This window comes from Oreochromis niloticus, linkage group LG1 (assembly GCF_001858045.2).
Source record: "Oreochromis niloticus isolate F11D_XX linkage group LG1, O_niloticus_UMD_NMBU, whole genome shotgun sequence".
In the NCBI taxonomy this organism is placed as follows: Eukaryota; Metazoa; Chordata; class Actinopteri; order Cichliformes; family Cichlidae; genus Oreochromis; species Oreochromis niloticus.
In genome coordinates this window covers 12,303,513-12,328,039 of record NC_031965.2, presented here as the reverse complement: position 1 = coordinate 12,328,039, position 24,527 = coordinate 12,303,513, and the positions used below count along the sequence as shown (strand labels likewise).

The 24,527-nt window shown below is 41.8% G+C and overlaps 1 protein-coding gene and 1 long non-coding RNA gene across 2 annotated transcripts in view; both read left to right on the top strand.

Annotated features, from left to right (window-relative positions):
* The first annotated feature begins 2,405 nt into the window (after positions 1-2,405).
* LOC106096667 (uncharacterized) lies at positions 2,406-3,309 on the top strand. Its single transcript, XR_001223055.3, has 2 exons — positions 2,406-2,786; positions 2,936-3,309. It is a non-coding gene; the product is annotated as an uncharacterized LOC106096667 (long non-coding RNA).
* A 20,573-nt stretch (positions 3,310-23,882) lies between these two features.
* The window catches only part of map2k5 (mitogen-activated protein kinase kinase 5), a 59,879-nt gene continuing 59,234 nt past the window's right edge, over positions 23,883-24,527 (top strand). Inside the window, exon 1 of the mRNA XM_003456769.3 lies at positions 23,883-24,355. Within this exon, the coding sequence (XP_003456817.1) occupies positions 24,257-24,355 (99 nt within the window). The 5' untranslated portion in view covers positions 23,883-24,256. The remainder of the gene's footprint in view (positions 24,356-24,527) is intronic.

Here is a 24,527-nt window from a genome sequence, read left to right as displayed (position 1 = left end):
GCATAATTATTCAAACATCGGAACAAATCAACATTATGAATCACAGTTAGCTGACTTTTGTAGTTAAATGAGATTTGCTCGCATGAAATGTACTTAAAGCCCTTTATTAACATTTCCTTCAGTGTGGGGAATTCCTCGTCTGCGGTGGATAATTTCATACCATCTTCAGAAGCAGACAGAGACGGTAATTACAGGCCCACAACAGCCCTCTCTTGTTTCTTTACTTACTGCTACGTTACGAGCTAATTCAAACCATAAACATTTGTGCCGTCACAGAGGCGCGGCGTGGCTTTGAACATGAAGGCAGGCTTTGTTGTTGATGCCCTCAAGGGGAAAAGGGCCGGAACAAGCTGCTTGTCGCTGCAGAGACCTCGCCGCTGTGGTGACAAATAGTTTGTGTGGAAGGACCAAAGCTGGCTCACAAAGGTCTCCTGTATGTGCATGCATTTGAAAGGCAGTCAGCGCAGCAGTGAGACTTCATTATTAATTGTTTCTTCACGATTGTATAAGAGGAGACAGACAAAGAGCTGAGTGGATGTCTGTCTACCTGAGCAGGAGAGGAAAGTGTGTGATACAAAATGAATTTGTGCAGACAATTAAGCCCTCTGCTAAACATCCTGTTTCACATTTATCTGAACTATACCTGAAGGCAGATAATTATAAACTAGTTTCAGGTCAAACCACGTGAAAAACTGAATGGATTAATATAGAAACTAGAGAGTGCTGCTCGTGTCTGAGCACTGATAATCACTTTTCGTCATGATCATCGAAGTCATTTAAACAGAAATGAAGATGTGTGAGCGTAACTTAGAAAGTTTTTTTGTTTGTTTCAATAGTAAATTTGCTGAATGTACAGAACATACAGGTGAATGGAAAGACTTTCTATTGCATCTTATTATAAAAGAAGAATTGGGGGGAAAAAGATGAAAGGACATTCAAGAGAAGACATGAAAATCAAAGGTATGTATTGCAAATACAGTAAAACATGGACATATAATATAGATATAAATAATATAAATAGAGCAGTTTGTGAGATGTACATGGACAGTGGTGCGAATGCTTGTAGCAAAGTGCCAAAAAAAACAGTCTGCAGCATCAAAAGATTTGAATGTTCTGGGTCCTTGTGTGGAACCAGCTAACACAGAGTTGTGGTAGCGTGTTACAGGTTAGGGGGCAGAGAGGAGGAAGCCATCAACACAAGATCCATAGAGGCTGGGGTTTTCCACACCAGGCAAGACCACAGGTGCAGGCTGTGTAAAGATGGCCCTGAGACCATCCAGCACGTAACAGCAGGGTGTAAGATGGTAGCAGACAGGACATAGAATGAACACCATAACCAAGTATACTTGAACATCTGTGCAGAGTATGGCCCGGAAGGTGAAAATGTGACTACCAAGCTGGGCGAGTGGCTCCAGCAGATCCCAGGAACAACATCCGAGATCTCTGTCCAGAAGAGCGCAGTCCTAGGAATAGCAAAGATACTGCGCAGGACCCTCAAGCTCCCAGGCCTCTGCTAGAGGACCTGACAGGGGAATTTACATTTTTTTTAATGTGTAAAAAAATAAATAAAATAAAGCTTTCACAGGAATTAAGGGGGGGTAAGTAGCAACCAGGGGTTGCTAACCAAGCACCTCAATAGAAAAACTGAAGATCTGGGAGTCTGCTGGTGTAAACATTCAGATGTGTTACCACAATTATCCCAGGAGTGAAGAGTGAATATCCAAACAATTTCACCCCCAGGTCAGACCATGTTCAGCAAAACTACAATACCCAAGAGCTGCATGTCAGACTCTACAGTGCTGTGTTAAAAGGTTAAAGTTAATGGAATTAAAACTATGGCTTCTTTGAGTCTCGTGGTAGCACGGTTTCAGTTTACAAAAGAGCATCTGAACAAACCACAAAGAAATGTTACGTGTAGCCACCAATGTTGTGGTGGGACCTTAGAGCTGTGCCCACAAAGAAGAGCGGGCCAAAATGAGTTTATATGATCTCATCACACACACAGAAGAAGTGCACCCATAATGAAATTAGTACCCTAACAGATATAATAAGCGGTCACAGTGAGACTGGAATATTTTAAGATGTACTCTCCCTGTATGTGCCGATCTTCACATACAGGCTCGGTAATAATAAACTGTTTTAGCTCAACACTGCCATCTATTGCTCGCACAGAATAATAGCACGCCAGATACATTGTTCTATTGATTTATTTCAATCTTTTCGCCTTTATTTGCCATCAAAGAGGTGGAGTGTGCACAAAAACATTTTTTGTCTCTATTTATACAAAACTGATCAGGAGATTTTGCACTTAACTATTAAACCTTTGAACTTAAAACAGCTGGACGCAGTCTGCTCGCGGGGCACGGCAAACCACGTGACTTTATTAGGCGGGAAAGCAAAGGGCACTTACTTTGCACGTGATAAAATTAAGGCCTATGCTGTGAGACAGCAGACAGGACATAATGGTCATAATATTCAGGTGTAGATTAGTGCCACACTGAGGTCATTTCATTCAGATGTTGTTGGGGATAGTTTGGGGCTGCGTGCTTACAGCTAACAATGATTAAATGAAGATGAATACGTTCAGCAGAGAGGAAGGGCTCGGTACATCGACCGGCACAGCAGAAATGAGGTGTCCCGTTGATTTAGGAAGACTTCGAGCTGACGAGTGGGCGCAAAGATGGGAACAGATGAGTGGCATCAGCTCCGTCTCCGCGTGAAGGTCACCGTGACGCAGGTTTCGACAGTGTGAATGTTTGTTGGTAAACAAATCCATCTTGACAAAGGTCACCATTTGTTTCTCACTCTCCTTCTTTATTACTATTATTATTTTTAATCTTTTCATCCCCCTCACTGTCATGTACTCACTCTCTCCCATCTCTGGCTCCTGCCCGACTTCTTTCCACCCGTTCACTGGCTGCCTCTCTCTGTAAAGAAAAGCGCAAACCGCTTTATTATCAGCACTCAGAAGCCTCCAACCTGATTGCACGGCCACGGGTGGCTACGCTACAGCTGTCTCTGGACAGCAGCAGGTACCCAGAACTGCATGCCAGCAGAGATGGGCACCCATTTCTCCAACTGGCTGCTGTTGGCCCTCTGCCTGCTCGTCACCCTGCGTGCAAAGCTAGCCAGCACTCATCCCCCGCTCCCCCGTCAGCTGTGCCACCCTATGCAGGAGAGAAAACTGTCACACTCCCTCAACTGAGTAGACGCTTCATTCAAAAGCACCTGGCCAACACTTATGTTCAGTGAAAAAAAAAAAACATGCATATAAAATGCTCAGATGCAAGCTGGCTGTAAGAGAATGTTTGGTGTAGAAGGAAACGAGCGAAAAAAGTTTAATTTTGTGCCTCGAAGCAATTTTCTGCTCCTTGGCGCAACGTGGTTTTTCTGCCAATATGCTTCAGTTTGTCTCCCGAAGCCAAACTTTGCACTTAAGAGCACAAATATCTGTTTGTCTGTCTCGTGCGGGGAAGTTTCTTTGTTAAACCCTTTGTTATAATTAATAAAAAGTCAATGCTACATAGCGGGAAAGAAGCGCAGGGGAGAGAGTGGGGAAGAGAAGTGGCGGGAAAAGGAGGCGGTGAGGGAAACATATTTACTGACATCCATGGGCTGTCACCGCTCTGATTAATGGTGGCTGGAATCCCTGCCTGGTGAAAAGGTGTTGTTGGGGTGTAGAGAAAGCCCGGGCTCTGACCCAGAACTAATAGCATTCGACTTGAACAAGCTGTCCAACCTGAGAGAGTGAGTTTCTGCTGCTGCCAGTGTGGGCTGCAAAGAAGCTGAAATAACAAAAGTCAGAAATGTGGAGGGGGGTAGATACTGCATCTAAGTTTACACTGCAGCCTTTGAACTTGGAACAGCTGGCCTCCATGGCACGTGCCTGGCCTCACTTTGGTCCTAACTTAATACATTAGGAATAGTTCCTCAAGTTTTGAGCAACAAATAAAAATTTTGGATACTTGGGAATTAATCATTAGACACTATCTAAGGCTGAAAGAAAAGGTGGTGTAAAGGCAATAACATGTAAACATGTAAACCCTTTCAAAGCCTGATTTGAAACCAGTAACCAGTATTCTCACATGTCATCAAGATGAGTTGAGAACTATACTTTTTATTGCATGGCAAAAATACATTAAGTTTACAGTTTCACAGATAGGCTATATCGAGACACGGCGCTGTTCTGGCTTAAATGTTGATTCACGTCAAGTCAATTCTTTTATATAGCCCCAAATCACAACAACAATGGCTTTAAGAAGCTTTATACTGTAAGATAAAGACCATACAATAATACAGATAAAGTCTCACGCAATCAGACGCCCTCTATGAGCAAGCAATTGGTGACTGTGGGAAGGAAAAACTCTCTTTTGAAAGGAAGAAACCTTCAGTAGAACTAGGCTCAGGGAGGGGGAGTCATCAGCCACGACTGCTTGGGAGTGAGGGGACACGACAAAAAATACACCATGGAAGAAATTAAAAAAGTGAATTTGCTGGGGTATAAATTGTAGTATATTTAACATGTGTGCTAGCATGTCAGCACCTTAGCACTGGCACCAAACAAAGCAAATCTGAGGCTGCTGCGGATAATTGACTTTTCCAGGTGTGTGATTAGAAATCCAAATATAGGTTAAGTTAAACCTTTTGACCTTGGCCACGAGGGCTCTTTTTGTATGCTGTTGACATGAAAGTAGAATGTGGGTTGTGGGTTTGTTTAAGCAAGAATACATCATCTGCCTGCATGGTTCAGACCTGCACCTGACCCATGGTATGTGCATTAATGCACCTCAACACAGTCACAGATTCTCGCCTTTGAAAGTTTGGCTTTAAAGTGAGAGCTTGTGCTTTCTATGAGTTCCAAAAACTATTGAACATTTTTATTGGTTGGGACAGTTTTCCAATTCACCATGGTCCTTGGACCATCCTAAATGGATCATACTAATATCTGGGGTTTTTTGTTGTTGTTGGTTTGCATTGTCGTTTTTTAACTTATATTTTGGATACGTTTTTCAGCATTACAGTAACTCCCACTACAGAATTGTATCTGATTTTAATGCAGTGCTCCCTGAAGGGTCACAGCCATTCATTAGTCGTGGTTTTTTGGCCTTGAAATCTTTTAATGCTGTTATGTACCGTATATAATGAAATCCTCTAACTCTCGGCTCTTTCATGTTGAGACAGATTATTCTTAATTTGCTAAATAATTTGCCCTCACAATCTTCAGACTGACAAACCCCCTCCCTGTGACAGTCTTTTTGCTTCGGAAGATTCCTTACCAATTGAAATAACATGAAAGTAGCAGCTGTGTCCTGGTTGAATTCTCTAAATGCTGAGAAAATGTGCTTCATTGCTTCCTTTCTTATGTCCTTAAGATCCTGATGAATGGGCCATCCTTTAAGAAAGAAAAGGAGATAATTAAGTTTGCCTGACTAGCAAATACTGTACTTGTATTCTCTTAGTTACAAGGCTACAATGTATTTTCCTGCAGTCCTGAATTCTCCTTTCATCTTTCCTTGACCTCAGTGAGTAACATACAACATGGAGTGTTTAGGAAAAGACAATGAATGCAATCATTGTTTTGTTTTGTTTTTTTCCCCTATATAAATTCAATCTCAGCCTTGCAGGGATATTCTGTTACAGTTAGATCTGTATGTTTTTGGACAATGACAGCACCACAGAGTATTTTAAGTCAAACAATCTGCATGTGATTGAAGTACCTTCAGCTTTTATTCAAGGATCTTCAGTTCTTTTTCATCCTTAGATTTATATTACTATGTTGAATCACTGCCATTTTTGCATTTATACTTTGCATTTATATATTTCAGTTATTACCAGCAAAATAGTTGCATGTTTAATCATCTGGGAATTTACCCAGATTTTTTTTATTTATTTAGACAGAGATCTTGACCCCCCCAGTGTTCAGCACAAAGTTACGCCAATGAGCTGGTTACAGTTACAATCAATTTATGTCTGTTTCAAAGTGCTATATTACTATCAAACTGATCCATCGCCATTGTTGAAGTCTGATTTGCACGTTAGATTACAGTGTAAGGTAACACAGTACTAAATGAGGAATGAATGTGGCCAGATCTTTGAACCCAAACCCAGAACCATTGCAGACCGCTCTTGATTTTTTCCACAAAGAAGTATTTCACACAAAGGTAACTTAACAAAGGGCATTAACAGAGCTCTGGGAGAATGCACGGGTCATGGAGGTGAGTCGTCTACGAAACAGGTTAATTAATCCCAAAACTATCCACAGAGAATTGTCCACAAAGATGAGAAGTGACTGATCCAGATTGCTTGATTTTTACAGACGCAGATGTCCAGGAGCGGTTTGGGTCCACAGGGTTATGACTGGAGTGGTGAGTATTCAGTGAGGGTCCAGATTATGAGGTTGTGGAAACAGGTGAGCATTCGGCAGAGGGTCCACTTCCACAGCCAACGAGGAGATGGAAGTGGAAGAAGAAGGAATGTTAAAATACATAATACAGAAATCCTAAACAGTTAATGCGATATTTTTGTCACATCCCTTTAATTAAAACCAAAATCTGCACTTTGGTCACATGTTGATTGTTTGACCTGTCATTAAACCTGTTGCCTGTTAATCTAACCAGCTGTTGTGTCTCACCATGATTAGGATTTAAGGATTTGATATGTGTTAGTGTCACAAAATTCAGAATGAGGTTATAGTATTTTTTCAAGATATTTTTGAAATTTTCACAGTAATATGAGGTAGTGGGGTTGCATTTACTGTAGTTTTTATTGACATTGCATCAGTTTTTAGGAAATAGGGGTGTATTTCAGTCAGCACTATCATGTGGGGTATGATGTCACTGGCACTGCCACCCTTACAGTGTAATGTTTTTGAACAAAGCACTGGGACTGTTACATTTCTGCATTTTGTTTAAAGGACTTGGGAAGTGAAAGCAGTCGTAGCTACCTCCCTGTTCTCCTCCTACAAAATGCCACATAAAAAGGGTCTTCGCTTCAAATAATCTGCAGCATACTTGCCAGGAACATCATCCTGCCGAGGCTGTTTTTTTGCTGAGGGTAACAGCAAGCCCAACAGCTGGGACATAATGAAGCTTTCAGGCACTTGTTCTCCCATCGTGTAGCACCAGCCCCTGTCTGCTTCCACCAGATGTTCCCTGCTTTCCTTCCAAAAGGCTCTGCTGCCAAAATGGGCACAAAAACTAGCTAACTCCACAGTCAGTTCATGATTGTAGGGTGATAGTTGGGTTAATTGCTTGTTTCGTGTCTACTGGGCGGTGCCCTGCCACTTTGTTGTCATCTTGTATGTAGCTGGGAAAATTAGTTTGATGGTAACCCGAGCTGCTGTTGTCAGGCTCTTTGGTCGGGAGTCAGCTGGGAGCAGATAAACCCAATGTTATTGACTTACTTTCGGGGGAGCTGCCATTATGAATGACTATATTGTCTGAGTTTTGATGGAGGGCGTGTCACCGTGTGTCCTAAAAAGCACACAGTCCTCTTTTCCACCAAATAAAATGAAGATGTTAGGGGGACATGGGTGTGACTGAGCACTGATCAGATGCTGCTCACCTCCTCGGAAGCCTCGGGAATATCTCTTCACCAACTGCGCAGTTGCTCAAGAATCTCCACCTGCAATGAAAAAGAGGCCTCTGAAACCTTATTAGAGGTTCAAACAAGTTTATATCTGCATGTGTTTGGACATAAGCAAGCTCCCATATGCAAACAACCAAATTTCAGGTTGAAGAATTGGTCTAAATGTATGGCTAGTTTCAACTTAATGCCTTCTGAAGTAACGAAAAACACAATTCTGTTCCCGTGTGTGCATGGGTGTGCCGTTCTGCAGTGCATTTCCTGTTAATTGCTTCCTCTGATGTCACCCTTGCCAGTGGAATCATGTTGCAGGCTCACAGAATTAATTGAGACTAGATGTTACATATGTAATTAAATGAACTCGTATCATTTATGCTTCGCTCGGTTCCTGTTAAACTGGTAGCACTCGAACCTCGCTTTTCTTTGGGGCAAATGGAGAAATCTCTATGGGCCATCCTGTCACTGATCAATGCACATTTAGATGTTTAACATCTGGCAAGCCACTGGAAAGTGGCTTCTATGGCAACACTGCGTTGCCATCATCCTCCCATCATTAGCTTTCACCATTGCCCCAGGGTTCATAATGTCGTTAGAGATGCAGAAAAGTGGCGTTACATGGCGTTTCCCAGCTCCTTTTATTGAAGAAGCCTGCTATGCAGCCTGCTTGTCCTATTCCACGGACACCACAGGGAAATAAGACATGACGAGAGCGCACAGACGCGAGGTTTAAAATTTCCTGCATCAAATCTATTTTTTGGGGTGGGGGTGGTGGATTTGGCAAACAAACGGGGTCACACAAGCTCGTGGAAAAAGCTGTCATTTCTGAGGGTGCTTATGGAAAGTGGACTATAAAGGATTTAATGTTGTTGACCCAGTTGGCGCATGCAAACATCAGTATTTTCGGTCCCTCTTTTACACCCAGAGCCTCGGTCCTCTACATTTCCTACTATCAGCCCAGGAACCGGGGCCATCGCTGCACTAGTTTTAATCGAATGTGCAGTCAAAATGATCAGCCACAACGACTGAAATTATGTAGTTGTAATTACAAACAGATGGGAGGCTTTATTTGCACTTAAGGCGGTGGTGTGCATGGGAAATGCAGTGTGAACAAGCATAATTAAGAAGTTAAAGTCCTGTTTTTGTTTTTTTGTGGGGTTTTTTCCCCAAGTTGTGTTTAAATATCAACACTACGATGTACATTTGTTTTAAATTAACTGTATATTAATGCTTGGCCTGGAGCAGCCCTCACCTTCAAGCCTTTACTGTGAAGATATAGATTTTATTCTATTTATATATTTATTTTCTGAGACTTCAGTGTGTTTATTTGTTTTGGAGGAAAGCAGTGTGTTAAGGCTGTGGTGCCCCATGGAGGAGATGCTTCCTGATACCTGAGGACTCCCTGGGGAGGAGACAGCAACTCACTTTCTGCTTTGTGGCCTCTTTGTGGCGCATATAGGAAAACACTGTCACACAATGGGCACTGCTAACATTTAATATAATGACAAGTTAGACAAATGTATGCTCATTTTGCTCCGTTATGTGGAACTCTCAGGGTTGGCCTTATCTTATGCGGTGTAAAGAACACTGCAAACTCTAGAGGCTGCTAGTGGACTTCAGACTGCATTCAACCTATTAATGAGAGCAATTATCAATTAACTTAAAACGGGCCATTTTTAATCTTTAATTTGGATTATGTGCGCACATGTTTTGTGGAGCCATATGGAGCACTTCGTATTTTCTAAATATTCGGATATCTTAATTATGCAGCTTTGTTTCGGAGTGCTTTAGAGTAGCTGCTTCATTGCTCAGGACTCCAACTGTTTGCAGTTCACTTGCTGTCTGTGTACAACAGAGGTCACCAGAGGCTGCTCCTGCACGTGAAACCGGTACATCTGCTACGTCCCGAGCTGTGAACCGAAGTTCCCAAAATGTGTTGCAGTTGTGTTTGTTGTGTAGTGTGTGGGTTTTTTTTCCTTCAGCTACCATTCTGATTCAGCAAACCTGCAAGTGCAAGAATGCTTTATTTACGATGCTTGATTTTTATGTATGACAGTTTTGCTGAGAAGAAGAAGAGGAAGAAGAGAAAAAGTTCCTCCTCCCCGTCACCCCCGTGTTTCCCCTATTGATTTTGGAGCTTGGTTGATGTGAATCCGCGCCAGAAGTGTCACTTAGATGAATCACTGTTAGCCCAAGCTGGCACAGCTCAGCACTGGTGACAGAAGGAAGGATTCCACGAGGATCAAAAAAATACAGATGTGAAGTAATTAGATGTATTCCCAAGAAGACCATCGCGGGCATGTTAAAGATGGTAGGGATCAGCATTCCCACCATAGCAGCTTGTATCAGTTTAAACAGGAGCAGAAACTAAGCGGGTCACAGCCCAGGAGCTGACTTTTATTTTGGAGGGATTAGCAATAGAGGTGGGCGGATCCATCCTATTATCGATACTAATGCTACTATCGGTACTGAATCGATAATAACGCGATAGGATCAATACTGTTTTTATCCAATTTCAATGTTTAGCTTAATGGACTGTGTTAAATTAATTATTGAAAATGACAAAATATACCCCAAGACCAGAATTTAGAGTAGCACAGCATTGGTTAGCAACGAACGGGCTTTCAAATTTTTCATATTAACCAAACATTATGTTAACAAATCAAAAAGTTTGTTAAGGTAAAAGTATAAAAGCATAACTACAGCTCATGAATTAGTATTGTATTGCTAAACCTGGCTTTATATTGAGTTTTTTGTCACTGATTGCTACATTTAACCTTGATCCAAATAATTTGAGACAGATTCTTATATTTAATTTTTTTTTTTTTACAGAGTCATCCTGCAGGGGCTGACAGAAAGGAACAAAACACATTAAAACACGTCAAACTCCAGGAAATGTCATTGCACAGAGAAAGATATGGTCCTGTACCCAGCCTACGTATGGCATTTCTATAAAATCAAACAAAGGCCGTTATCAATTCGATTCCAAGAATGAAGCAAAGTACAGTATCCTGATGGCCCTGAACAGATTGGATTTAGAGGGAAAATGCTATTGCTTTGGTGCGCTGTAATATTGTGAACGGGGCACCGCGTCTGGGGTCGGGTGGGGGCCCTCCACCAATTTATGTAAAACACACTTTGATCTTCAACCTAAAAACACATTTGAGAAAATCGCTGCTTTAAGTGCAGCATCTTATAACAAAGGCGGTGTACATTTGCCACATAATACTGCCATTACAATTAATGCCACATCCCTGTGAAATTGAACCCCACTTTTTTTCTCTTTTTTTCCTCCTCTCGCAATTATAGGCCCCTTCAGGAGGGGACGTATTTATGTCCGGCAGTTAGCAATGCATTGATTTAATACGTTTCTAATCAGGACATGCAGCTCCGGGGCCTAAAATGTTAATTTTTCCTGCTGCTTACAAAGTAGCCTTTGATTTTCTGTCATGCCAGTAATTACAGCATTTTGCCACTAGACAGGGGGAGAGCTTTGTCTCGTCTAATTATGAGGTAATCATTGCTGTAGTGCCAGCATGTCGTTCTCACCTTCTTTTTTTTTGGTTAATACTATTTTGATTTTATTTTTACAGCTTCCAGCTATTACCTTCCCTTCACTGTGACACAGTTAAGACTGTGTGTGTGTGTGTGTGTGTGTGTGTGTGTGTGAGAGAGTGAGTGTATATCTGGAGTGTAGTAGCCTAGTGACTGTAATTGTTGTGGTATGGGTGCTGTTAATTACTGGAGTAAACGGTTGAATCACGGCCAGGGCCCTTTGTGGCTGCAGAGTGGCGGGCAGCAGAGGAGAGAGACAGAGGGCTGGAAAATTGTTTTTACCATCTGGGGACTGAGGGATAGAGAAGGGGAAGCAGAAAGGAGAAAAAGGGGAACAGCAGCAGACAGAAAGGCCCAATTGGTGGCCAGAGCCTAAGGGTCCGGGGGTCCATATGGAAGGCAACACTTTGCCTTGCGCTTTATTGCACACCTTGCTGTTTTAATCAATGGCAAGCCTGTTCACAGAGCCTAAAGCTGCAGTGGTTGTTTCTCATTGTCATAGTACTGCTTCCACTTTTCCTGCTCCACTACGCCCCAGCACGCCTTACCAAATCTCAGAGGAGCTGTGCGGCAGCACTTTCCAGGTCTCTCTCTCCGGAAGTGAGAAATGTTTGCACTTTGTGTGAGGTTAAAGCTCCTCTTTGGTAATGATGATTTGATACGCTTTAGGCTCCTGCCTGTGCAGCTCTAATTTCCCAGCAAAGCGGGATAAGAACGCAGACGCCCGCTGCGCTTGGAGTCGTTTCTTAAAATGGACGACACCATTCCATCTGAATTCCATTTGAGTGCTGAACATAATGGGATTAGGCTACAAAAGGCGGCGAGACAGTGGGATATGTGCTAATAACGCCATAAAAGTGCCAGTCAGCAGTGGGCTGACTCCCTTGAAACCCCACACTGGTTGGAGGCAGTTTAAGCACGTGGTGAGGGATAAAGGCCTGCGTGGGGGGTTGAGTGTTTTATTTTATCACAGAACTCTTGCAGGAACATCAATATTGTATTAAATTAGTCCACTTTTGTTAAAAAAAAAAACCCTGCACACACAGAAAACAGGTGAACGCTGTTTCTCTAAAGTAGAAGACCAAGTGTATTAGCAGGAGCATCTGATATTATATAATTACTGTAAAGGACATTCAAATGCAGATTCCCTCTGTTTGATCTGAGCATCTCCACACTTCAGCATATATCCCTGCATAATACTGGAGTCTAGAAAACCTCAGCTGGTCAGTAAACTGGTCGGGTTACATTTCTTTTCAAATATAATGTCGCCACTCTCACCCTCCCTCATCGCATTACAAGTAATGCGTTACTGTAGTCTGATTACTTTTTTCAGGTAACGAGTAAAGTAAGAGATTACTATTTAAAAAAAAGAAATTAGATAACTGCCGTGATTTTGTTTGTGAGAGTGTCTCATGACAATGACGCAGCAACAGACGTGTGCAGATCAACAATGGATAATATGGAGCGCGGGAGAAAGTACGACCATGCAGCGCTTAAAGCTTGGAAGTACTCACATTACTTTGAGTTTGATTCTGTAAAAAGTGACAAAAAATTAGCGTGGGAAGAAAATTTCTTTCTACGGTGAAAAATTTTGCTTCAAATCTGAGCAAGCACCTAGCAAGCTGCCGCGGGAATGTGAAATTCACAGAGAAACCCTGGATTCCCCCACTGACATGACCGCTGCAGCACCGGGCAAACCTCCACCCGCCCCACTCCTGCTAAACAGGTGACAATAGAGTGACAGGACTTAGTGCCGCTGAATCTTTGATTTTATTTATTTTTTGCTGTGTTTTACTTGCATCTATTTGAAAGAGTGAGTGTAAACAAAAAAACCCCCATTATTTTATATGCTGGAATATGCAGAAAATAGGTTTAAATGTTAAACCATTTCTTCAAGTCAAAGACAGTTGCATATAATTTAATTTTTTCTTGATGCAATGTGCATAAAGTTAAAAGATTAAAACTAATAAAACAAGTTTTTTTAAAAAGAGACATTTGATTATTTGATTTTATATGTTGGATTATGCAGAAAAAATGGAATATTGATTTGTAACTATTCAGCTTGTGTATCATGTTGTTAAAAATTAACTAAGTAATAAAGTAACTAATTACTTTTGAAAATAAGTAATCAGTAAAGTAACTGGATTACTTTCTTGGAGGAGTAATCATTAATTAGTAACTAATTACTATTTGAAAGTAACTTGACCAACACTGGTCGTCAGTTTATTTTGTTTTAACCTTAATAAACTCATGAAAGGGAATCACACTAATGACTCCAAACTTATGAAAATGGCAGCAATAACATGTGGAGCCTGGATCCTGTTCAGCTGTCAACACGTTTCCTCTGCAGCAACAAAAGAGACTGCAACAAGGGGAGGTGATTGTGGCAAAAAAACAACCTTTCTTTCATATTTTTCCACAATTATTATCTGCCTCTTGTCTTCAGATTTGGCTTCTCTCCATCACTTACTCTACAAAAGGCACCGTTGCAGTTGCATGTGTTGAGAGTCAAGCTCTACATTTGCTTTGTTATGGCTGCCCATGCAAGGAAAACAAAATATTTCAGGAACTAACATACATGTTCGGGGCAATCTGACTGTGGAAACTGGCAGCCTCTTACTTTAAGACAGGGATGCCCAAACACATGGCCTGGGGGCCAGAATTGGCCCAGCAAAGACTCCAATCCAACCCAGTGCACCGCTTTGGAAAATGGGAAGGAGGGCAAGGAGGACTTTTGACTTTTAACTCTAACTCTACTCTTTTATGTTAGAGTGAATGTCTTCATGCGGACAGAAAAGGAGAGTTTCACTGTTCTGGTTCACCTCAGAGCGGTGTGCTGTATGTGGTCCATGATGTAAAATGAGTTTGATATCCCAGCTTTAAGTCTTTAAGGATTTAACCCCCATATAATTTCAATAATAGGATGAACTAACAGAGTTTACATAGAGCTAAAAAACCCCAACATGTTTTTATACCAGGCTGTAAACATGCTTGCAATATTAACATGGGAGTGTGAGGAGACCGACTGTGTTTTGAGAGCTCGAATCGCGCTGGACCTTTCACACTTGTAAAGGCCTCTCACTTTTGATCATATTGCTTGGGAGGCATCTTAAAATTAAACATCAGAGATAGGAGTTTTATTGAGGCTTAGCGTTTAAAAATGTTTGAAATAACCTACATTTTATCTACCCTGTGGAGAGTCTCTGCCTTTTTTGCGCACAACAAACCAAATCATCCCTAAGAATGCTGATTGGCGTGTGCTGACACAGCTGCATGATATCATCCAGATGTCTGCATTGTGCAATTAACAGCATGTTCAATGGAAACAGTCCCGCATTATGTTTTCCCTACAGAAGTCAGACTGCAACAGGCTGCACTGACTCTGCTGCGCTGACACCGTTGCTGCTGTTTGGCTCTTTCTATTACACCCTCTGTCGTTACTTGGATTTGTGATTAAATTTAGCAAAGTGCTGCCGATAGCCGAATTGTCCAGCCACTCTCAATTACTGTCTGGGGAAGGTACCTGAGAAAGCTTAACACAGCAATTAACAACTTAATTAAGTGCCACAGCCATTGTGGCATTTCTGGAGCCATGCAACAAGGGGCATATTGATTGTAGGGGATTGCCAGTTGGTCCCCAATTGATCGCCCAATCGATTGGCTTGGATAGGCACTCCTCAGTGACTCGGGGAAAGGAGTTGGTGTGTGTTGTGTGTTTTGTCTCAGAGGAAGTAGCCGTCATGCCACTGCATGACACACTGATAATGACCTGCCAGACTGGCTGCGTGGCCCCTACTGATCCCCCTGGGTGCGACACACGTGTCTGGTGTCAATCATTCACTCGCTCACTCACTGTCTCTCTCTCTCTTTCACATAAACACACACAAACTGAGGCCTCAGGACTCTGCCTGAATCCTAAGTAACATCTGCAGTCTATTCATTCTAAATACACCTGACAGGGATGCAGTGACACAAGCGCAGGCATAGCAGAATGGACTGAAAACACTAGATACAGGTATGATACCTGAAATCACAGATACATGTTAGTATTAATTTCTATTGGGATGTTCAGAATATGATTAAAATTAGGTCAGAATATCAGAGGCTTTTCAATAAAAAAAACAAGATCCAATGGATTCTGTTGTAGTAAAAACACACAGAAAATGACAACACAGGACTGAACAAGGATGCACCAGCCAGCCTGCACACATTCACACAGATCCAGTGCTCCCCGGGGAGCAGTTAGGATGCAGGACGGGGGTGGGGGGTGAGGGTGAAGCGGTGGTAAGATGTCAAATAAAATGTCATCTCTTATTGTGTCAATGAAGTAATTCCCTTTTAAAGGCTTGACCCTTCGACCCTGGAGGAGCTCGGCCAATTGCCCAGTGCAGCCATGAGGTGATAACAAATGACTCAAGCGAAGGGGGATGGAGGGGGGTGCACGGTGTGCAATGCTGGACTCACCTCGGGCCGGTCTTGCCAAAGAGAGGATGTGTCTGAATCAATTACAAACCACTTACTCTTTCAGAATCACTCATCCTACAATTTGGATAATCTACAGAATGTAAAATGCATTTTTATTATTTTTTTTAAATGGATATTGAACCATTTTATTTTCTTGGGTAACTCTTGGGTAAGGTCCTACTAATTAGCAAGCCCCCTTTCAGTTAAACCTCATAACACTCTGTGCTTTAGTAGTTTCTCATTTTGCCACTGGGGGGCAGTATTATATGGATGAACTTGAAGGCTGCACCCATTGAAAAACTGTAATTCCTGCTTTGGGACTATGCAGCCATGCTCTGCGGATGGTCGTACAACACGTGCTGTAATGTTACTCGATTTTGAGTGGAAAAAGTGTGTGTGTGTGTGTGTGTGTGTGTGTGTGTGTGTGTGTGTGTGTGTGTGTGTGTGTGTGTGTGTGTGTGTGTGTGTGTATTTGTGCATGTCAGAGTGGTTGACAGGCTCAGCTCTGCCCGCACCCGCTGCGGTTCTGAGGTGCTCAACTTATGACCTGTAATTACATTGCTACTTTGCTCTCAAATCTCAACAGAGCAGGTTGGTCTCAGGCACTTCAATTACCACCCCTCAATACCTCTCTTGCTCTCACATTCCCAGCAAAATCATAATGATAATCCAGGGAATGGACTGATCCAAAGTTTATTGCACATAACGTGGAAAGAAAGAGACAAAAGATATGTTGCAATTAAACAGCAAAGAAAAAAAAAAGAATATCATAGGTGTTATTCTTATTGTACGGTTTTCCTAGTTATTATTAAGCATGATTTTCAGGGGGAAAAAAGACCTGTGACCCCTCTTCACAGATTTGTAAATTCTACTAACCATTTAAACAGGAAGACTTTTCAATACTTAAAGAAGCGCTTGTGAAAACAGCACGGCAAGGCCAACAACAATACCCCCCACATGTCCCACAGATTCTTTGGAAGCGGTCTGCATCAATTTGCATTCAAACTTGTTGTAAAATAGAGAAGAGCAAAAGATCTATCTATTGGGGCACATTTGAAGGTTGGGTCCAGGTCGCATATGTTTGCCCTTGCATAGTTCTGGCACATTGTGGTGTAACGGAGCCTCAGCTGCAGGATTGCAATTTTTAATGAAAAAGTGGGGGGCCCCACATCCAGGTAAGACCCCTGGAGGTTGTATTTCCACGGCTTTGTTGTAACCCACAATGAGGCTGTGTGGACGAGCGCACGCATGTACACACACAGACACACACGCGCGTTGGCGCTCACGCACACAGATTTAACCCAACAATGATGATGGCTACAGCAGCGGCTGATAAACACTCATGTATTTCCCTGAAAAAAAGCAAATTTTGGATGTATCCTTGATCATCTGAAAGACTCTATCAGACATTAAATATTAAATGTCTCCAAACTTCCATTAAGTATATGAGGAAACAGCTGAGGTTATTAAATGCCCACCAAATACAACTTTGGAAATGAAAGAATTGCTGTATTTTTTATTTTGGTGAAAACCTGAAACAGGCAGTCAGATATTTTAGGGTTCTTTGTGGGCATTCTTTGCAGATCAAGGACAGTCTTATCGCTATTACCCATAAAATATTTAAATATTTTCTCAGCGGCATAATTATAGTCATTTTTTGTACTCATTTAGGCTTAGTTCAAACATCTTCAGTGGATTTCATCAGTTACGGTGAATGGTACAAAATGAATCTGTGCTACTGAGCACTGATTTAAGCTTACAGATAGACTTACTTTACCGTGTGTATGCAATCACATGTATCCAAGAAGCATCTCTGAGTTTCACCTGCAAAAAAAAAAAAAAGTAAGGAAGCTCATCAGTCAATGAGCCATTGAAAGTGTTTGCTCAGCTGTTCAACTGGACGGCTGATCCTAACGGCCTGAAATAGTCTGCCTGGAAAAAAAAAGTGCAAATTACTGGCAAGCGTAGCAGTAGTATAATCTGTCTTGCGTTTTATAAGAAACTGAGCTCAAATCTGTACTCTTGTTTCCAGCCAGCTGTTTATTACCATGCGGGACTTACACACACACACACAGACACACAAACACAGATCTTATCTCAACAGAAAGATTATATTCCTTTCATGAGCCACCCCCAACCCCCCCCAAACAAACAAACACAAATCTGCTGGTAGCAGTAGTACCACAGGGCGTACCGTACCTTGTGTTATACCTATCAAACTATAAATATGATTAAAAAAAATATTGCAAATCAGTTTACATTAAGGACAGCACGCAGCAGGCTAACAGTCATCAGGGACCTATTACAAAATGTACTAGAGGCATATAGTTTAAAAAAAGTTGTAAGTGATAAATAATTAAGAGTGTGAATGCTGTCCTCTTTTGTTCACTTCATTTCATTTCAATGCAATTTTACTTATACAATGCCACATCACAACAACAATCACCCAAGGCACTTTACATTGTAAGATAAAGACTCTACTATAATAGAGAGAAACCCCCAACAATCAAACAACCCCCTATGAGCAAGCTTGGTGGAAAGAAGTGGAAAGTGGAAAGAAAAAAACGTCCTTTTAACAGGAAGAAACATCTGGCAGAACCAGGCTCATGGACGAGAAGCTCTCTAGTTATTGAGGACCTTTTACATGAGGAGAAAGATCTTTCTACTCCCTGTCAGGACTCTTGATGCAGCATTTTGGATCAATTGAATGTTTTTCAGGGAGTTTTTAGGACATCCTGATACTAAGGAATAACAGTAATCCAGCCTAGAAGCAATAAATGCATGAACTAGTATACGATTGTGCAAGGCAGCAATCTTACATATTTATATTTACACATGAATCTCCTCTCTGCACATCGGAAGCCACAATGGACCAGAAAACACACAGAAATGTTTTTAAGGATGGTAACACTGAACACTTTCACTCACAATAACAGAGCAGACGTACCTCTTTATGTGGGACTGCATAGCATTTTTATTGCTTGTCCCCTCCGTCCCACTTCTTGAGATGAAATGTCCCACATTTTTGCTGGCTCTCAAGGACTTGCACTTTTCTAAAGTGTGGATTGCATCAAATGCATGCAAAGGGACAGCTTTTTATTAGCCCGTGTAATGCTAGGACCATTTGTGAAATTTACAAGTTACCAAAGAATCACAAGCTTTGCAGATTTTGGCAAATATGATGAAAATTATCACAAAGAAAGTAACTCAACAGTAAATGTACATAGTAATAATGTTTTTCCCTTTTTTTGCTAGTTATTTTTATTTGTTATTTTTCAGTTTTGCACAGGAAAAAATGTGTGACACACAGTACATGTGTGCCATAACTATAACCTAATATTTATAGTCATAGTTATTGCATAGAATTAGTAGAACAATAGAATTCATAAAATAATCAGATATGGTTCAGAAAAGTTTTACCAATCTCTGGATGAAACACAAAGACTGTCAATAAAAACGATGGTGAAATGAGAAAATATGAAGACTAATAAAACCATGAGAACAAACTTCAGCTTCATTGTATTCTTATTGTATTTATTTAGCAAAAGAATTGTGAAGCTACATTCAGATATAATATATTTGACCACCTCCAGCACAGTTAATGCATCCTACTTTGTCCCCAATCAAATAATGTTAAAGATGTTTAGTAATTTTTATGTTACAGGCAGTAATGCATTCGTATACGAGAGGCTGTCACCTGGAAGGAAGGGCCAGCACACACACCAACGTCACCACAGCTTTCCACTGATTCACCACAGTATTGAGTTTGTCATCTGCTGTGAACGACTAGTATATGTGAGTGACGATGGCCCACTTGACATGTTGCCACCGCGCATACTGTTAGCACAATAACACGTTAATATGAATTTGATTTGATTCTACTAAGAAATGTTTTCCAATCATGGCAGGTCATAAGTCAGGTTAGAGACTATTTGTGAAAATTAAATTAATTACTGAGCTTTCAATCGCTCATACACAGACAATAAAGGCACTTAGAGATATTATCCAGTGTGAGCACAAAACCAAACCAATGAATTTATCAATTTCATCGTAGCATTTATTTCCTTTGTTACTTTCATTGCTTAGTTCAATGCGTCGGTCTTTATATGACACATGCTCGCTCGCCGTGATGAGTTCTTTCACACAACAAAGGTCAGAGGCATCACTTACAGAAAGAGAAGGACCCCCACAAACACTCAGTTGCTCCTCTATCAATTATTGAGCCGCAGTTGTCAGTTGAAAAGCCAGCCAGACTTTCCGTTGATCTGTTTGATGAATATTTCAGCTGACAAACCGGCCACCTGACACTCCTCACCAGAGCAATGTGTGGTTAGAGAGAGGTCACGCATCCTGGCCACAGTCATGCACATGTGCATGCACATGTATATACAGTTACAGTGTAGCTGTTGCTATTCTATTGTGAATGCTTTTAGTTACTGTTTGTTTACATTACTTTCCCCCCCAGAGCTCTCTGTGGTGGTGTTTGTGTTGTCTGTGTTGACTACAAACAAGCAAAAAATAACATATTTCCTTTATATATGTGGACACTACACGTTGGAGGAAAATGCTACTATAGCCTATAGCCGGTATAGAATTTTTTGGCCCAATACCAACATTTGCAAATATTTATTTACTTTTTCAAACTCTGCCCGACTCTGCTTGGATCAGCTAGTTATTTTGTGGCATTCCCAACAGGAAAGTTGCAATGTACAATGTACTCCGTTGGGCTAACTATGCAAAGTGAACTTTATGCAATGTCAACACTTAACATAATGAAGGGTGTCCTGTCTGTATGGCTGTCTGCCTCTGCTTGTCCACCACTACCACGTCAGGTTGTTCTTCCAGGCCATACTTGGCACAAATGTTCCGATGCCAGCCACTTGGTCATGGCGTTCCATGTATGCCCTGCCTGCTAGCATCTTGCACCCTGCTGTTACGTACTGGATTGAGTCAGGGGCATCTTTACACAGCCTGCCTGGTGTGGTAGACCCCCATCTTTATGGATCTTGTGCTAAGAGCTTGTTCCTGTGCTGCCATGATAAGTGCCTCTGTGCTGTCTTTCAGTCCAGCTTTGTCCACTGGTAGAATTTATGGATGTCAACCAATGCCGATGGTACACACCATGCAAGAGCCTGTCCTTCCATGATGATTCTTCTCTTGCTCCTGTTCTCCTTGCTCCTCTGGACGATGGCTCTGGCACTCACTAGTCCCCGGCCTCCTTTCTGCTTAGCGTACGGTCTGAGGGTGCTGGTTTTGGGGTGAAACCCTCCATGCATGGTAAGGAGCTTCCTTGTCTTGATGTCGGTGGCTTCTATCTCCACCTTTGGCCAGCTTCTTATCCCATCGGGGTATCTGAACACCGGCAGGGGGTAGGCGTGGATTGCCCAGATCTTGTTCATTCCATTCTGCTGATTTCTCAGGACTTGCCTTAATCTCTGCAGGTACTTGGTGGTTGCGGCTTTCCTTCCTCCTTGTAATTCTCAGGTATTCGTAGCTGTCCTCAGTGTCCCCTCAGCTCTGGGACAATCAAATTTCTAGGATTAAACTATCAGCTCAATGCAAGAATGTTTCATGAAAGGGAAAAGATTCACCAGTTTGAGCATTTTTAATTTTAAAAAAAAGAAGTCATATTTTGCATTCAATTTAATGATTTGACCACAGCATGAAAGAAAAGCCAAGAGAGCTTGGATGAACTAGTGATGTGTTATTTATGTGGGGCTCAGCTCAGATGCTACCTCACTAAAGGAGACATACCCCATAAATTTTTCTGTGGCCACTATGAGCAGGTCAGGAAGGCACCAATATTTCCTCTTTATTAGAAACAACAGAAACAACATACAGCCATAAAAGGGGCCCTCTGAGGTGAATCTGAAAGACTGGAAATGGCAGGAAAAGCATGCAGTTCGAGGAGCTGAGAGGTAGTCACACAATCCATTTCTCTCCAGTCAGTTCATACGTATCTTGGTGCATTTCCTCATAACTCTTCCACCAGTGACTCACAAACTCCTCGTGCTTCATCACAGGTCAACTTGGAGATGAACTTTAAAGGAAGAGGTAACAAATGATCACAGCCTCTCGGGCAATTCATATCTGCTGAAGTGCCATAACCGTCTACGTATCCTGACCTCAATTTGGAGGCTGCGTGTTGTGAAGGCCCATCTGAGTGAGATGGTATCGATCTGAGCGGGGGCTCTGGCAGCATCAATAAACAACAGGCTTCAGGCTTCAAGGCTGAGGAGACACATCTCTATTTCAGCTGGAGGGTTTGCATCTGGATACCTGAGTTGGGACGTGGCCCTGGGACAGATGGTCGGACATGTTTTTCTTGCTGAGCTCACAGCTCACGTTTGTGAGACCAAGCCAGTGATATTAAGCCCACCCTGCTGGATCTATGAAGGTAAATAAGGCCCTAAACTACAAGCTCACACATTTTTTACTCTAAATAATTACCATTAAAGTTAAGGGGCACAGTAGATATAGAAAGATACCAAGTAGCAGCCAATATAGCAGAGAACGATCAATGCTTAACGGGCAGACAAATAGCATTTCAGGATCTTCTATATCAGCATTACAGCAAGAGAGGACGCTGCTGACTTTGGCTTGTTAATCAATAAACACAACGAGCCGCCCAATATGTTTGACACAGACTAATGAAATGATAATCATCAAGAGAAAAAGAGGATGTGAACAAAGGCTGCATTTCTTAATCACGATAAACAGAAGAAAACAAAACTAAAGTGAAAGGAATTTGGCGGTCCTGCCAGGCAATTTTGTTGCTGTCTTGTTTACTTGCTTTTCCCTCTTTGCTGAGAAAGTTAAATAAGTGTGCTTCATATATTTAGAGTCAAACTGAGCTCTCTTTGCGTTAAGCAGCTTGTCAATAGCAAGAAAAGAGGCATGGAGCGAGAGAGGAGGCCTGATAAAACGGCTTTTAATTACCAGACAGTGAATGTTGGCCTTCCTCGTCCACTTTCCCCTCCCAGCTAAGTCAGGAGTTTGATTTCTGATAATGTGGATTGCTGACTGGGCTTCATCCTCGTTGTCCCTAAAGCAGAAGGATCTAACGTCACGTCCTGGGAGAGCACGTCTGACAAAGTGCCATATAGATCCTCTGCTTTTCATCAGAAGTCAGTGCTGGTCGAGGCATTAATCTGAGCGCTTGATGGCCTTGCTTGTGTTTCCCCTTTTGTATCCAGTTGCAATTAGGCGGAGTAATAATTTCAAGCATTGCATGGAAATCAGTGGGTCTTTAACCCAATAGTTGGTACAGGTGTAAGATCAGGAAGGATCAATGCAATGAACTTGTAACATCCCTCTGGGGGTGTTTTTTAAAGGTTCAAATACAGACAAGTAAATGAATATATGGTAGATTCAGTGTTTTACATTTCCTTTTCTTTTTAAATGAGATGGTAAACACTGATAGAGGAGTTCATCCTCAGGCCAATATGGGGTGGAGACATTTTTTGTAAGAGCCAATGAAACACAGCCTAGTGTAATGGTCGGCACAGCACACACACCACCACTGAAATTGTTTTCAACTGGCACATGTATTGTATAGCCAAATTTGAGCCATGGGCTTTAACAGCTTCTTATCATTACACAGAACCCAGGTGAACAGACTTAGGTATCAAGGCTGTGGGCAGAGCAATGTAAATGAACAACATAGAGACTTCACTTTACTCAGGGATCAATGTCTTTTTTCCGTGAACTGCAATCAGAGCTGTTTATAGAGTGGACAGAGCAGCTGCTCACTCATAGGGCCGTGATCAACAGAGGTTTTAAGAGCCCTTTTGTTTTACACTCAATTATATGCTAATGGCGAGTGCAGAGTGGAAACCTTTAAATACTAATGCTGTTTTAATGTCAAGTGAAAGAGGGAAAAAACACTTTTTAAAAGACAGGGGTGGTTTTCATCTCAACAGTAGTAGATTTCCGTGTAAGTGAGGGCCATTTACGAAACATTTACAATTGTGATCTAAGGTCATGTTTTTAAAGGAATATTTATCCATAATACCTCAGAAAGCTATTGTATTCTCACTATTGTACTCAACTTATCAACCTTGATCTCAGATCAGTGTTATCTACAGCAAAAGCGGTAATAATTCCTTTTCAGTGCAGAAACTTTCAAAAACTGTTTAAACCGTATGTATATTTCATTTTATAACATAGAAAAAAAAAAAAACCTAAGATCCATAAGAATAGCAGCGTTCTCTCAAACTTCGCCTATTAGAATTTGACAGATTGATATAGATAGTGTGCAAGTCTTTTATTTTGAAAAGGCCACGAGCGGATGTTGATTCGGAAGCGCTGTTGTAGCAGTTTCCTCAAAACTAGCTACACAGCTAAACACCTCCGTTAGTACAGTGTAAACTTTGTCTCGTGGAGCAGTGGTGTACACGTTCACACTTCGGGATAAGCCTTTCATACGGTTATGACTTGACTGTGGTGTCGGCGGCGACCGACCTCAAAACCTTTTTGTTTTTTTAAAAAGCTCCGCATCACTTAAATCAAGAATCCGGACAGAGCAGGATGCTAGCATGTGTCGTTAGCAAACTGCTGCAGGAAATTAGCTGGTTAGCTTCCACATCCAGTCAAGTATTATGAGGCTGAACCTTCCCTCTTATTGCTCTCACTGAGGTTAAATACTGACAGCGCAATGAACACCGAGGCTATAGTGATCCGTATAAAAACGCCGTCAGGAGACATGGACTCGTCCGTGGACTGTCCGTCTCTTCTGAACTTCAATGACTTGCTCGTGAGTCTGCCTCTTGCCAACTATCACTTTTCACTCATAGACACACTGCACAAGCCAAAAACACACGGACTGTTTCTGACTCCGCGTATCGTAACCCTGCCTCATTAATATCTGTCAGTCTAATAACCATCCTTAGCTGTCTGGTCCTAATTCAACCTGTCAAACATTACAG